General features: G+C 43.6%; 1 protein-coding gene across 1 annotated transcript; it reads right to left on the bottom strand.

Moving 5' to 3' along the window:
- Positions 1–546: 546 nt before the first annotated feature.
- THAP12 (THAP domain containing 12) lies at positions 547–15349 on the bottom strand. The gene is made up of 5 exons (XM_090030745.1): positions 15036–15349; positions 6418–6538; positions 5095–5202; positions 3901–3937; positions 547–3581 (listed from the first exon to the last, which is right to left on the bottom strand). The coding sequence occupies exons 1-5, from the start codon at positions 15122–15124 to the stop codon at positions 1633–1635; spliced, it is 2304 nt and encodes a 767-aa protein (XP_089886871.1). The 5' UTR covers positions 15125–15349; the 3' UTR covers positions 547–1632.
- Between the last annotated feature and the right edge of the window lie 1558 nt (positions 15350–16907).

The following is a 16907-nucleotide window of genomic DNA, read 5'->3' as shown; positions in this document are numbered from 1 at the left end:
TTGTTTGGGTCTTTTCTACTGCAACCAGGGAGAGAAAACATTCTTTTCAAAGTAAAATTGATTTTACTTGAATTCTTTTTAAAAGTGGAATTAAGAGTGTGATCATAAATACTGAACTACAAAACCTGGCAGGAGCTCAGGGTGGATACTATAACTGAAGTTACATTTTAATCACTTTGAGATGGAAAAGGTCAATGATGAGATAGAGAAAAGGTGTCAGAAGCAGGCAAGATAAAAGAGGTACTCAGCTTGTCAGTGCAGGCTGAATTGAGTTTCTATGTGCAACTTGCTAAAGGATCTGCTTGTCGCGCATCAGACTCGGTTTACTCATGAAGCTGTGGTGGTACCCAATAACCCAAAAGTGCAACCTCCATGGTCTTGAGACTGATGGCTGCCAATGATGAATGTCTCCATTTAAAACAAAATTTTAAACTGAATAAGGTTACACTTCTAGTTATCCCAAAATATATATTTTTTAAAAAACCCTCTGACAATTATAGCATAACATATTAACGGAAAGTGATATTATATGGTCCAGTCCCATATCAATTAAAGAACAAAATGTGTTGCCATCCAACATGTCATTCATTAGGCTTGTAGGAACAATGTAAAACAAAACCAGAACTCAAAACACTTCATAAAAGAACATTTTCTCACTCACCAACAATCACTGGCTTACTAATAAACATCAATACTTCTTAAAAACCAAATTCACATTTTAATTTTAGATTGAAATAAGCTGTACAAAAATTGTTTCCTTTCGCCAAAAATAACAGCAATATTTTCCATAACACTTCTTGACAAACAATGAACTCTTATTTGTAATCTCTCCAGGGTAGGTTTACAAGTAGAATGGAGGCAAGAGATACACTATATTGTGTACAAGTCAGGACAAAACAGATTTAGATGCTTACGGAATAAACTTTACAAGTCAGTATTTCTGAGGATTTTAATTCATTGAAATATTAATTCAGACTTGTTAAACGCCTTAAAACAATTACTGTGCATTCTCACAGAAAGGAATGTAAAATGACAACCAGGCAATTCAGAGGCTGGATCTTTCACTGTACCTTAAAAAAAAAAATGTACCTCTATATTCACTAATATTCACTTTATGTAGCGAAAACAATCAGCAGTGACAGTTGTGTGACTGCTGATGCACTCTGCAGTAATATATACCATTTTAAAACTGTTTTCAAACAAACAAATCTCTAGTAATGGATTTGTTCTATTTAATTTTTTGTTGTTTTTGTTTTGTAACATTTGGGCATGAATAGGAAACAGACCATGGGATCTGCCGCAATCACATTATTTCTCCAAAACCAATGCGACAAAATAAGTGAGCATCTAGTCACGTCATTCAGATGGAGAGTTTGAGAACTGCCTTTGTGAAGCCTAGTAGCTTGTTTTCATGTGTGTTCATTTTTCCCCCCCCCCACATAATATTTTAACTAGGTTTAACAAAACTTAACTTGGATTGCGGGCCAACACTTGTGTTACAACTTTAAGCCTCAGACTGGTCAACTGCAATGATTAAGGTAGATTACATACATGTTACAGCTTCTGCTCTGTGTGTTAAATCCTGAATACAAAAAAGAGTTTTTAAAACAAACTGGCTACAGACTTTTGTAGTTAAGCATTTTCTGTTACTTCTGAATTGTTGGAGGGAATAAAATCCTCCTGAAATTCTACTTTATCTGGATACAGTTTAATGTAAGTGTCCACCATCAAATCCAAGTCATGCTTGATATCAAAGTTTATGTTAAGCAAAGCAAGGTTGCTTGACCTGTGCTCCGTCAAGGTGTTTTTCAGGTACGCTTTCAAACGCTTCCGTCCAACTTCATATTTTTCTTTCTCCACTTTCATCACTGGAAGGATGCATAGGACTTTGAGCAATGCATACACGTTAGGGAAAAACTTTATGTCTGGCAAATGAAGTGCTTCGTAAATGGTAGCAGGAAGCTCGATATCTTTTCCTCTGTGTTTCCATTTGATTCTCCAACAATGAAGTTCTGCAGAAAGGGTATCTGGATTAGGCAGATCATTTTTGTACATATCAGCATGATGTTCCTCAGAGGTATTGAATTTTAGCTGTCCCATGACTGAGGGTACCAGAGATAAACATTTAAGAGCTTTTAAATGCTGTTCTGAAAATATATCTTTTAGCTCCTGAATTATGTGCTCCACAGTTGGAACACTAAGAGTTTCTTTGTAATAGTTTTCTGATGTTATTTCAGAGTCTAAATTACCTTGCTGTGCCCTGCGAAATTTCCCAGGGAGTTTAATTGGTATGTCCAGCTTTGTGGCCAAATTCGTTGCTTCCTCAAACCAAAATTCATGATAAACTTCAATATTTTCCATCACTTCATTTAGAGAATGCAACACTGCTGTTAAGCTACTAGCAGCAAAGAACACATCTGACGTTTGCCCTTGGAGATTTTTCCCAAAGGCTCTCGTAAAAGACAGAATGTTTTTCAACACTACAACTGTGACTACAAAATCAAAGTCTGTTAATGCACTTGAAAGTACAAATGCTCGACCAACAATACAGTTGCTCCACCTGACCAACGTATCACTGCTGATCCCATCCAAGCATAATACCAGGGCTTGCATTAAGTCCACCAAAACCTCAAAAGTATCATGTCTGCCTGTCCACTGAGAACGACTGATCTCCTTCAGCTCCTTACCTTTTTCCTCATTGTTCTGAAAAAGAACAGCAATTACATTGTCCAATTCTGCTAGTAACTGTGGCGACTGATTAAAAAAACAGCAAACTTCTTCTATTGTTCCAAGCGCTATAGAAACACCAACAACAGGGACAGATTTTGCCAACCAGACATTTAAGGCACAAGATGAACACAGCGTATACACAGCTTGTGGGTACTTTTCTAAAAGTCTTGTAGCTACAACTTTCATTTTGGAAGCAAATCCACTGGCAACAATATAGGCTTGACCTCGGCAGTACTCCATGTTCAGACCCCATTTTTCAGTAACAGTCGTATGAAACTTTACAGCTAAAACTTCAGGATCGGCCTCATAAGGCAAAAACCCCACAAATTCTTCTCTCAGATTATGAGACTCATCAACAAACCTCACTAAAACTGGTAAATGTTCCTCTCCTTGTATATTAACCACCTCATCAGTAACGATGGAAAAAAAGTGGGAGTCCCGTACTTCCCTTAGCGTCTCTTCTCTCACACAGCTCTCGCAGATCTCAAGCATCTGCTTCTGTTGCGCTTTAGAACAATATTCAAGATTGACCGCAGTCATCTCAAACCGTTTCCTCAGGATTTCATCTCCAGCGTTTATTCTGCATTCCAAGAGAGCCTGAAAATTTTCTGGTGCGAAGATGCCTTCTGGGAGTTCATCAGTGTTATGGCCATCCAAAGGAATATTCTGTTTGCCCATGAGGATCAAAATTTCGAATAAAGATTTAAGGTAATCTTTGTTTTCCTTTTCTTCCAGAGTTAAAGGAGCAGCTTCCTCTTCTTGTTCTTCTCCTCCTTCCTCGGAAACAGCATTCTGAGTGTTGCTCTCATTCAGTTCTTGAGTTGCCTGCTCTCGTTCCAAAGCTTCATCAACTACAAAAAAACCGAAAAAACCCACAAGTGTTAGATTTCACACAGAAAAAGGGGATGGATATCTACCTCTCCTTACTCAAAGCATCATGGATGTATTGCAGTTTGAGAGCACAAAAGCTTTTTCTAATCTAATTGTCAGTGTAAATGGGGAGCACTATTTGGAGAGTTTGGATATGTGGAACTTCATGCCCAATAGTGGTTTAGCTACCCTTACTTTATACAATTTTAGTTATGTTTTTCATACTCAATTATTTGTCTTAAGTACTGATGTACCAAAGCGCTGAACACCTCTAAGAACTCAAATATACTGATCACTTACTCTTTTGCTGCTTCAGAGTCCTTATTTCATCTTCACTCTTAAGGGAAAAAAAAATTAATGATAACGTATGGTATGTAGTAATACACTGTTAGAGTAATAAGAAACAGCCGTGTTTAGGATCTGAGTGGCTGCCTCAAAAAGAGTTCTATATTTATAACAACAGGTATACTTATTAGACAAGTGTTAAATATTGAGAAGGAAAATTGTCAAACATGACCCTGAAAATTTGGGGGTTGGATTCGATGATCTTGTAAGTTCCCTTCCAGCCCCTAACATTATTAAAAAACCCTGTGAGGAAACAGCAACCCCCATCTGAAGGCCTGTTACTCTACTTTATGGTGGAATAGATTCTCTTAACAACAAAGCTTTCCCTACTTGTTAGGAACTTCATCCAAATCTTTGCTTAAAAAAGCACTAGAAAACACACTCGATACAAAAAATATATATATATTCTGATAGGGAGATGCACCAAGTAATGCAACAGAAATCTTTCACCTCAAGTTTTCTAGATTTTGATCATTGGTAAGTAACTATCCGAAATCTGTAAAGCAGTGTTTGTATACAAAAAAACATTATAACTGGCTTCTAAACAAAAAAACAAAATGAAGATGCTGAATTCTTCTTTATTTCCAGCATAAACAGAGCAACACAGAACCTGCAGTCAGATTCTCTGCGAAACATACAGTGGAGCCATTAGCAAGCCATTAATTTGGGAGAAGCTGCTTTCTTTTGGGGGACCACATCCTTAAAACCAACACCCACTACAAAAAATCCTTAACCCCACCCAAAAGAAACAGCTCTGGATTTCTCCTAAGTTCAGAACTTGAGACTCCACAGGAAGTTATGTTATCCACATACAGAAAGAATATACATACAACTGAAAATCTATAAAAGTAGTAAGAGGTATCAAATCATTCTTCTAGCTGTCACTGCAATAATACTGAGCTCTTAAGTAACACCCCTCTGCCCTGTAAATGTCATTCTTTGCCCTCGTATACAATAGGATATATTAGCGTAGCATTTGACGTTTAAAATCACTTTGATACCATCTACTCTGATATTTTCTTGATGATGTTCAGAAACAGACAAATGCAAGATACAACTCTTATTTAGGCCTTTCTACACAAATTTACTTTTGCTCCTTCAGCATGCAGAATTTTTTTTAATAAAAAAACAAACAAACCAACAACTTACCAGCTCTTTTATTCTCTTTCGGTGTCTGCTGTGTGGATTGTTCAAGTGGCTGGTGAGGTCAAATATGGTTGGCACAGCATTATCTCGTAAAACTGTTCTGTAAGGACTCTACATGGAGAGAAAGATTTAGATCAGACATTTATTTGAAAGGTTCTTTCTGCCCAAGCGCAACAAATGAAAAACCATAAGTTTCAGAGTTTGGGCTTTTTTTTTTTTCCTTACCATATGCACACTTTGTACTCAACTTGGACAGAGCTCAGGATAGTTAGTTTCCAGGTATTTTCATTTTGATTTTTATAAATAAGTAAAATGCTATGTAGTTTGCATTTCAGGCATAACCAGGAAAAATTTAAATAAGAGACCAATCACTGTCATATAAAGCACTGAACTGTATTTTTTGTTTAGATTACATCAACTCCCTCCCCATTACAGTGTAGCGTTTAGCTTAATATTATGTATTTAAAATGTTTTATTTATGTTACATTAGGGTTTACTTATGCAGAAACATTCTGCCACTAACATGCTTCTTTCCTCATTTTTACTGGGGATGAATAAAAATTTCCTCCGTGAAAAAAATTCAACTCCCTGATCCAAAAAAGTGATATTCTCTGTTACTGACTGCTGTGAAAAAGATCATACCAAAAAGAACATTATTTTCATTTCCAAACAAAAAGCAAGCAAAACCAGATATTCCTTCTACACAAACAGCTCTACAAATTGACAGAAAGTGTTTCTACATGGAATATTTTTCTAGCCCTACTGCTCTACGATTTTCCGAGTTTTGCAGGAGCTATTTCAATATTAAGTAGAGTATTATATAGGGGGAACAGTGAAAATGGAAGTCAATTAAGCTGGTTATGTTCTGTTAGTAACTAGATACAGCTGATCATTTGTCAATGTGCCATAATTAAAAACCACTTCAGTCCATCTGGATTTCACGGAAAGCCATTCTGAATGTAGTCAGCCCCTAGGAGCACGCTCTCTTATATACTGGCTGTTCTAAATCCCATGTTGTAAATTCTGCACTATATGGGTGAAGGGCTAGTGATGTATATCCATTAGACAGCAGATTTTTCCCACTAATTATAGTCTGTGTAAAACCAAGATTCTCCTTTTTCATTGTGTTGGGTGGGATCAGTCAAAAATATCACCAGCTTGCTTCAGATGCTAAAACATGTTACTCATTTCAGGCTTGCTCTCTCCAGTGCAGAATACAATTTTAGTAAAAGTAAAAAATGGAATCTGGGTACAAGACTGAAAACTTTCAGCAGGAAATAAATTTAGTTATGTTTATAAAATGGACAATTATTTCCTTTTACTTACACTTCTACATATCATAGACGTCTCAAAGTGTTTAGCACATAGCCTGTAGTGCTTGTTCAACTGATCTGGTGTTTTATCTTCTAAATCTGCTCTTCGACAGTTCTCCACCCACCTCTGACATCTGTGTACAAAAACAAAAATTAGCTCATCAAATATTTTAAAACAAACTAAAATAATCTATTATTTCTGACTTGGTTGCCACAAAGAGCTTTTTTTCATTAGTGTCTGCATTCAACTTTTAATCACTTTCAGGGTGCTGGGTGGGATATTCTTCATCTTCCAATGAATAGGGAAAAAGAATTAGGCAAAAATAGGATCCCAATGAAGGTATTTTAAACTCTTTTTAAGAGCCACTCTTCTAGTCTTATTCTGAGTACCAGCACCTCATAAGCTCACTATTGCACCTTTTCTTCCTTATCAGTACTGCTCCATCTGAATGACATAAGCATAATAATCTTCTGGGCAGTTCCTCACAAGTGCCAACTTGCTGGCACTTTATTCTTGAAAGAAGGTTGGTTTGATAAACTAGTTAACTCTCTTGGAAAACCTGACAAGTAGATTTTTAAAAGCACAAATCACGACTTTCAATAATTTTTATTTATTATTGCCAGCCCTGATCCTGAGGTCAATCTTCAAACAATAAAATACAATATTTCAACAGTGGGTCTATACAAATGGATCAGGAGCCCAAAGTACTATATAGGTCTGAAATAAGTCTTCAATAAGCACATGCTATGTACATTTTACAACATTTGTTTTTGTTTCATCTCCAAAACCCCAAAAAAGCTACTCACTTGATTTCTGTACTCACATCACAGGGCCTGGGAAAAGTCTCATTATTAATGAGACCTCTATTACATCTGCAAGGCAATGCTTCTTCTTGTGGATATGGCACGATTAACTGGCTTTCCATTTCTCTCAATGGATCCATTTAATCAAGTCTTTGCCAAGGAATTTGAAACTGGCACACACGACTGACTTTGCAAGAATTACTATAACAAAGGTCATCTGTTATTTAAAAGTGTGCATATCCATCAAAAAGAGATAAAAATCAACACTTTTTGGCATCATTAATATCTATTTTTAAAAGACTTCTTTACCTGCAAACCCAGCCTCAACTGGATAGACGGTGTCCTCACCCCAGTCTTAAAGCCATAAGGTTCAGGCATTCGTGGACAATGGGAACTGTTGGCCTGAACTCACTATTCCTAGCAAAGCCTTGGTCCACGTTTTGAGTCCTGGCTAGTGTCCTGGACCCTGCTCTCAGCCTTGTCCTCAGCTCCTGCTCTATTACTTTTACCTCTGTTCCAATTCATGCCTTGAACTCTGGCCACAGCCTTGTCTTCAGGCTAATTCTCTGTCCTGGCTATTTCTTTGAACCTCCTGGATCCTGACTTCTAGCATAGCGTTGACTAAAGTGTCTATTGCTGGGCGGTCAGCTCGATTCCTGACACCGTCTCTTGGCCCAGCTCGGCAGGCTCATGAGCTGGCCCTAAACACAGGGCAGACCACTAGCAATCTGGTTTATAGCACTTAAGTGTAGGAAACCCCAGACTGTGGATCCCAATTGGGCTCAGGGTACAGTCAAACTATTTATCAATAGGAAAAAGTGGGCAAGGCTTTACTGTGTCAGCTGCTCTGGTTGTCAGTGTGTCTGCATATTCTTACCCTAGCATAAGTGGATGCTAAAATGAGAAACATGCATATCTTTGATAGGGGCTAAATTACCATGGTTTAGCCTTCACTTAACAAGCAGTTACTGCAGAACAAAAGCCCCTTTCAATCTGCAGCAAACTGTTTGCATCTCTGTATATGTAGGCTGCACTGCTTAGCTCTGCCAAATAGCAGAAGTTTTGGGCACAGAGAATCAGCACCCCTGGCACCTAGGGAACTTGACTGGTGAAAACTCAGGCAGGAACAGGGGCTGGGCACACTATCATTCCACCAAACCTCCTGGACTTGACATCTATCCCTTTTTGTGGATCTAGGCCTTGCCACCTCCATCAGTCCACATAAGCAGTGCGAGGCAGTCCGTTGTATGTGCAGTCAAAAGAACTGGATGAGACCCATACAATAACTTCTGGATCACATCCAAGAGGATTTAAAGTGTTATTTCTTGGGTTCAAACCTTGTGGATAGTAGAAAGGCTTAGACAGATTGTTCTTATCTGTGAGCAAGCCACGCTAACAAGTTTACTGTTAAAATGGATTTTTATAAATCAAGACTGCCAGTAAGTACCTAATCAATGAATACGGAGGCTTCAGAAAGTACAAGACTGTCTTTCAAGTTCAGCCAGACGTAACCATTAACTTAGTACAGAAAGATGCCAACACATGTGGTTCAATAGCATTTATAAGAAAAATAATTGTGTCCACTGGACGTCTATGGTCAGGTAGAACTGTTTCCCAAGTTCTTTACTGACAAAATATTTGGCACAGACAAGACCTGCTTGGGTTTTCTCTGCTCCCTAGTTTGACATTCTTATGATCTGAAGAGCTTTTCTTCAGTCACAAACATTTACAAGTCAGTAGTTCTTCAGAAATAACACATCTCATGGAAGTGTAAAGGACCATTTTGTTTAAGGGGAAAAACAATCTACTGACTGCATGTGAAAATCATTTGTCTTCTTTTACTATTAGAGAACTTCATTAGAGTAAGACCTTTTTTTGTTTGGGAATACTCCAGGCGGGGAAAAACACGTATAACTGGAAGTTTTTCAATCAAAATGATACATTTTTAACTACAAGAAATGCTGTAATTCAAAGAGAAATTAATTCAAGAAAGTCCTACAACTTGTGTTATGCAAGACAACAGAATAAACAATGCAGTCATTTCTGGTTTTATAACCTATGACTATGCTATCAACAATTTGTGACAGCAGTCATGAAGGTATACTGCTTGTATCCTACAACACCAACTTCCCACCTTTTTGGGTGAGTCGCAGTGGCATTTATGTGGTAGGACTTCGCTATTAATAAAATATGGAATAGAATATAAAAGTAACAAAATTTGAAGTATTAAATGAAAACAGTTTCTTCGCAAAGGGGTTTTTATGAAAACCAAATGTAAAATGGCAAGATACCTTACATTTTAATAAATGACACCAAAAAGCTTTTCTAGCCTCTTCCTATTAATCTTTTTCAGTTGGAACCCAAGCCTCAGCTAAAGGCATCATAACCCTGATGCTGCAAAAATCAATGTGCTTGACTTCATGCAATGAGAAGCTCACCAATTTTGTTGCAATTATGTACACTGTGGACACGTCCAGATGAGTGCGCATGTGCCTCTTGCCCCGTCTCAAACTCCTTTGAGGTGGGGCAAGAGGCATGTACGGGAATGAAAAAACGTTCCCCGCGTTGCAAACTTGCAGTGTGGGGAAAAACTCAGACCCCCTGGATATCCAGGGATCTAAAAAAAATGAAGTTAAAAAAAAAAAGTGGGGCAACTAGAGGCTGGGTCCTCCACGGAGACGCTCTGGCTGTCAGAGTGTCTTTATGGTTAGCCCCTCTGGTGCCATAAGTAAGAGGTCAGGGGGGCTGAAGGGGGTGGGGGGAGGGGACTATGGGGTGGACCCCTGCAGGCCCTACCCGCTCCCCCAGCACCCCCAACTCCTGCTGCCCCCCCCCACGCCTCCCAATCCCATTTTTCCCAGGCCTGGGGGAGCAGGGGGTGGGGCTGGTTGGGGCAGCCATCAGTGGGGGGGGGGGGCTGCAGCAGCTGGCAGGGGATGGGGCCAGGTGAGGCAGCAAGCAAGGGGGCTGGGGTGGGTCATGTAGGCCTTGCGGGGGGGCGGGGGCAAACTATATATTCATGTTTCATGAATACATGTATTTAGAGTTCACTTTATTATTATGATACAGATACTGGTAGGCTTCCACACTGCTTTAACACTGTAGATATATCAACAAAACACTGCCCAAATGATGGCTGTCTGTCTCCCTCTCTCTCTTTATAGTGGTCTTTTGTTTTACTTGTGGAGGAACATGGATTTTGAGGTATTTTACAGAGTGACTTTGGGATTTTTTTTCATAAGGGATTTTTCAGTTTTCCAATAGGAAACACCAGAATTCCTGCTAGGGAGGCCAGTGGCAGGACCCTGCCTGCTCAGAGCTGGCACCTTGGACCCAGTTGGCTGTGGCTGACTTCCTGGCCAAACGGGGCCAGGAGGACATGCTTTGACAGTACAAAACAGGACACCACACCCGGAACATCTTTTGGACGATAGCTGCCCAGACGCCCGGGCAGGGGCACACGTGCCAGTAGTGCCACACAAAGGCCAACTCTGCAGCCACAGCCCACTGGCAGCTGGCCCAAAGGGGCAGATGCCTCTACTGGGTGTGCAGTCCCCATCTGGGTCTGGCAGGTGCACAGCAGGTGACAGCCAGGTGGCAACCCCCACTGCTAGACTGCTGCAGTGGGCAGAGGGTACTGGGAATTCTCAGGGCTGCTTCAGCAGTCCAGCTGGCACAAGGGGTAGTGTCCCCAGGTACCAACTGGCTGGGCCCCAGGAGCTCCTGAAAGCAAGTAGCCCTGAGCTATTTGCAAGGGAAGCTTTTTGTACTGCTGGGGCCAGGACAGGGCAGGGTTTTTTTACTGCTGGGGATAGCACAGGTGCTGGCCCTGGGTTCTAGCTCCCCCTGGCTGCAGATCTGGGAGGAGCCAGGCAGAGTTATTTTGCCGTAAGTGGCATAATTTGCTCTACTACAAAATGCATGGCCAAGCACGTGCACTGAGGCAAAAAGCCCGACTCAAATTTGCATTGCATCTATTTGAGCTGCTACAAGCGCATGTGCTTGCATGTATGATGCACCCTTGAGGGTAAGTGCTACATCTGTGCAGATTTGAGCCCATGTTTCCAAAGTTCACAGTTCTGCAAATAAATCACACTTTTTACTACCATAATGAGCACATTTCTGCCCAAGCCAGGGTACGCAGCCTAACTATCTCTGCCAAAATCCAAGACAAATCATACTGAAGTCATAAAATGTCAGTTTTTCAGAATTTTTTTTTGATTAAAAGGAAGGTAGTACTAGATCTGAGCTAGAGAGGCTGAGAAGTTACACGCTGCTAAAGATAAGAACGCATCAAAGCATGTGCAATTTTGTTTTTGTGCAGAATTTGAAATACCTTGGTATCTTGTACCAGCAAATTTTTAAATGCCAAGAACAGTGCAATCTACTTAAAACCAAGTTAATACTGAACCTTGCACAGCATTCACTTTAAGCCGGCATTGAACCATTTCAACTGACATAAAAATTAGGGGTGTGTAAAGTGGGCCATATTCAAGACAAATTCGGCACAATTCAGGGAAAAGTGATTTGATTCGGATCACTGTCCTGATTTGATTTGGCCGAATTCAAATCTAAAGATTCAATGCTGATTCAGATAATCAGGGATTCAGCCATAGATACAGCTTCAAATTTTATTTTTATTTTTTATATATACCTTCAGGTACCAGGTGTGACTCGTGAACGCTACGATGCTAGGGTGGATGGAGTGTCCCACAGGAGTGCAGGGAGGCCCCCTGCATGCTCAGCAGCAGACCTGGAAGTACTTCCAGTCCACTTATGGGCTTGCCGCCAAGCATATGGGGGGCCCCCCTTTGTGCCCCTCTCGGCTCAGCAATCAGCCGCAGCAGGACCCCACGTCCATCTCAGACCCAAGAGGAGGTCCCCCATATGCTCCACAGTGAACCTGGAAGTGCTTCTAGTCCACTTGCAGGTCCGCTGCCGAGCATGCTGGGGACCCTCCTGCACTCCCATGGGACGCTCCATCCATCTCACCATCTTGGTGTTCACGAGTCCCCTGGTACCTTGAGGTATGTAGGACCCCCCCCCCCTCACTTAAAACTGTGTCCATGGTCGAATCATCGAATCTCTCCAAATCAACTCAGAGGGTTCCAATTTGATTCAGAGAGATTAAAGGGTCTCCTGATTCGATTCAGCTTCGGCCACCGAATTGGGTCAAATCTCTGCTGAATCAAACCAGCGACCAAAGCTTTGCACACTCCTAATAAAAATACCGTTCCTCTGAAGCCTTTCAAGATAACTAGTAACTTCCATGTGGAATAACTATCAATGACTGCACTGATATTTTGACACATAGTCAAGACAATGACAGTCACTTCCTAACATGGCAATATCTAGCATAAAATGCTTTTTAAAAAAGCACTTCTATATTAGCAAATCGGAAAGCATCCATTCAACACGTGTTCAGCAGTAAGCAGTCAAAAAAACCAAAACAAAACAAAAACCCAAAAAACTATTTACAGCACTGTAGACGTTTTTGGGGATTGTTCCCCCCTCTTTATGTATTAAGCAAGGAATGTGGAAAATACGGCCCGTGGGCTGGAACTGGCCCACTAACCATTTGGATCTGGCCCGCTGGCAGGCACACACCAATTGACTGCATCTGGCCTGTGGCTGTCCCTGCAGTGTTGTGGATGGGGCCGAGTCTGGCCTGTTCCTTCCCAGGGCAACCAGTGCTGCATTCCTGCATGCCAGCTGGACCCAGCCCCTGCCAGTATGCACCGCTTCCCACTAGGACTACTGCAGCTACCTGGGTACTGTTCGGTTCCCACTACCTCCTGTGGCTCTTCTTCCACCTGCCCCAGCTGTGCTGCTTTGGGCAGGAGATAGGGTGGGGAAGTGGTGGTGAGCAAGGGGGAAGCTGCAGCTGGGTGACTCCTACCCCAGTGCACAGGGCTCCAACTCCCAGCCACCGTCCACCCACCTGGCACAACTAGTAGCCACCTGCGGGGGGCTGAGTGGGGGAAAGACAGCCCCACCGGGAAGCTGTATGCACTGGCTCAGCCTCACGCATAACACTGCGAGGGTGGCCATGGCCAGAATTTTTTTGAAATAAAATTGTGTTATAGTTGATGTCTGATTTTAATATACGATTTATTTTTTATCTACAAATTGTTAAAATGGTATCTTCTGAAAGACTGTGCATGTTTGTCCCTCAACAGCTCACCAAAACTCATTAAGTGGCCCTCCACCTGAAATAATTACCCACCCCTGCATTAGGCTGTTCTGTGCCTGTTATAAACCATGCTGATTACAAAACCTGGCTGGCACCAAGTTAAACAAGGGCTCCTAGCAAGTTAGCTAACAAGTACAGACAACCCCAAATCTCTTCCATTTTTTAGGACTTGCAGCCACCTTCTTAATTATATTGGACCAATGTAGTTCACAAGTACGCTTCTCAGGAGGACACAGGCCACCTGGATTCAAGGAGCAGACCATAAAGATGTCCTCAATAGACCATTATCTGTTTTGACTCACGCATCCACCCCACTGCTATATTAAAGTACAAGACGGACATGGATACACTCCCGGGCTTTGCAAGCTGTATTTAGACAGAAGGCATTGTATGCAAGTAGTCACAGTTCATGCATGCTTTCGTTTTAGGATATTCAAACCGAGACAGCCTGGGACAGGTGTTTAGAAATCCTGAACTCCTACAATCCCCATGGATGTTCACAAAACTGAAAATCAGGTCCAAGGAATCCCAGGGAAAGGACACAGAAGTGACATGCTCCAGATCAGGGAGGATTTTAGCCTGAAATATTTATTACTTAGGCTCAAGAAATGACTGCTACAAAGACACTTGAGAGAATTCATCCCTTAGGATTGGGGAGACTAACTGGAGTCAGAGGCCTGAGAGAGCGCGAGCTGTGTTCCTGACTTATCAAGAAGCCCCTGCAGGCACCTGGTCTTACGATAAACACACAACAGCTTTTATATCTCAGCATGACTCTGACTTGCCTCAACTGTGCCACTGTCACACACGTGCGGGCACACACACGCACAAGCACAAACACAAACTCCAAACCACTTTTGCCACATGGGCCATGGTTTGTCCTGCTTCTCTCCTTCAGCGGTGCTCCCGAATCGAAGTGCCATGTGTTACACACATGCACACCCACATCCTGGGCTCCTGTCTGCAAGGACACACTCCTCACCCTCAGGCTCACGGACTGTCATGTTGCCTGGCCCCTTCCTGCCCTACTTTCGGGCTCACACATGCCCTCCCCGAATGGGTACTGGTTATCATGCACACACACACACACCCCTGAACCACGCTTTGTCAAATGTGCCCACACTGATACACTCCCATGAACACACCTCGCTCTGGGCCATTGCCCATCACATTCACCCCCTCCTGCCCTGAATGGATATGCTGGCTGTTACCCCACCCCCCACCTCAACACCATGGGCTATCATCAGTGCCCTCCCAAATGAGGGTGCTGCCTGACAGAAACCCGCTCCCCCAGCCCGCCACCTGGGCCAGTGTCTCTCTCTCACTCTCCTCCCCCCACCCCATCTGGGGCAGGGTTTCACATGCACATACACACATGCACGTACACGCCCCCCCCCGCCTCAGTCTGAGGCTCACAAGTGCCCCTGCTGACTGGATGTGACGGCTGCCACCCCATACACACAGCACATTTGCCACACACACCCCCCACCGGCCTGTCACCCTCCTAAGTGCCCCCTGGGCCAGTGTCACACACCCACACCCCCCTCCCACCTGGGCCAGTGTCACTCTTGTCACACTCCCCCGCCCCGGGAGGAGGGGGAGGGGCGCGGCGGGCGGGGCGGGGGTCCCCTCACCGTGCCGGGTCGCGCGGGAAGCGGAAGAAGGCCAGGTCGGACTGCGTGCTCTTGCGGGTACAGTTGGGCGCGGCGCAGAAGTTCGGCATGGCCTGCGCCGGGGCGCTGCCCCTTTAAATCCGCGCAGCGGGCCGCAGGGAGGGGGCGCGGCGGGAGGGGGCGGGGAAGCGGCTCGACACTGCTGTGAGCGGCCGGGAGGATTCACCGCCACCCTCCGCCGGGGCACAGCCGCCTCGTTCCCACAATGCCCCGCAGTGGCGCGCCGGACCTGCCAGCCACTGCGCAGGCGTTACCCCGTCCCTTCCCTTCCCCCTGCCCGCCGCCGTAGCCTGCCACGAGGACCCGGATGTGGAAGGGGCGGGGAATAGACGTAGCGAAGCTGGAGAGCTGTAGTGCGCGTGCGCCTGCCGGACGAGCAGCGCATGCGCAGAAGGCGCCAGTTGGGGCCAAGCAGGGTTAGTTGTTCGGTCTGCGCATGCGCAGACAGCACCAGTAAGTGCGAGCTTAGTCCAAGTGCGCATGGGCGGAAGACCCGGCGGGCTTAAACAAGGAGGCGGTCGGCTTGCGCATGCGCATACACAGAAGGTATTGGTAGGTTGACTGCCCTGTGAGAGGAGAAATGCAGAAGTCGAGGACTCTTGGTTCCAAAATGATACCTCTTATTAGACCAGCTAAGAAATTGCCAAAAAAATTATCTTTTTCTGTAAGAGGAGGGACAGTTAGTGCATAGCTGCTTTTGTCCTCAGGCGGTTGCTCACCAGGATCTCCCCATCTGGGCTGTAGCTCTCTTGGCTTATATAAGGCATTGTAAAGGGATGAGGAAATATAATTACAACCTTGGTTTATGGTTTATAATTATAACTTTATAATGCTTTCTGCAGGGTTCCTGTTTTTAAGTCTAAAAGGACTTAGCTTGGCTCAAACAAATAACCCTTGCATTTACTTCAGGGTGAATAGGTTGTCATGCACCCCTTTCAGGATGCTGTTTGGGGCTTTGAGGGAACAAATCCAAGTTGCAGAGCAACCTTTCCACTGATTAATGGTGGCTGGTTTGGGACCAGGGAGACTGGGCATGAAAAGTCCTGAAAAGTCACATATATCCTGTGAGGGTGCAGTGACATGGCGAGTACAGGTTGCCACTACAATAAGCCTAGCCAGCCCCCAGCCATGGGTCTACGAGTTCTCAATGGCGGAGCAGATGGAAGAGGATATTAGACGTTCAATGGCTGCAAAGGCAGATGAAGGCTGCAGCAGGACGAGATCCCCAGCTGTCTTGGTCTCTTTGCCAGTGGAACAGGGTCCTGGTCTGTCAGGTCATGTGGAAGCTGATGTGCAGCAGCTTCTCCCCAATAAAAGCGGTCATGCACGGGCATCTTCCATGAAAACAGCTTTTGCAGCACATTCCTCAAGCCTTTGGGTGACCAGGTAATGGTGATGACAGCAGGATTGGGAGTTCTGGAAGCTCCTAGGCATGAACTGGCATGAAGGCAGCAGTTACAAGAAGGTTGTCTAGCACTTGGATGAGACAGGACTGTGATTCGGCAGCTGTAACTGCGACTGAGCAGCCCTCTTCAGGATCTGCTCTGCTCACCCCGCATGGTCTTGAAAAGATGCCCTAAACATAGCCTGTCTACCTGCTTCCTCATGAAAGCCACGTACAGTGGAACTACTATGACTGTGGTAAACGCATATCTAAACTGCAACAGAGTCCGTCAATCCTGGATAGGCCTCATCATCAGTCATCTTCTGATATATAGATAAGACAATCATGGAAGACAGTCATCCTCATCTGGGAGTGATTGCCAAAGAAGGAGATTCTTGCCCTTTCATTTCTTCTCACTCACTGCAAACTATTTGCTAGTCTAAATCTAC

This window comes from Crocodylus siamensis, chromosome 1, assembly GCF_052110815.1.
Source record: "Crocodylus siamensis isolate JL-2025a chromosome 1, ASM5211081v1, whole genome shotgun sequence".
Lineage (NCBI taxonomy): Eukaryota > Metazoa > Chordata > Crocodylia > Crocodylidae > Crocodylus > Crocodylus siamensis.
The sequence above is the reverse complement of the archived record's forward strand: the minus strand, read 5'-3'. Positions and strand labels throughout refer to the sequence as shown.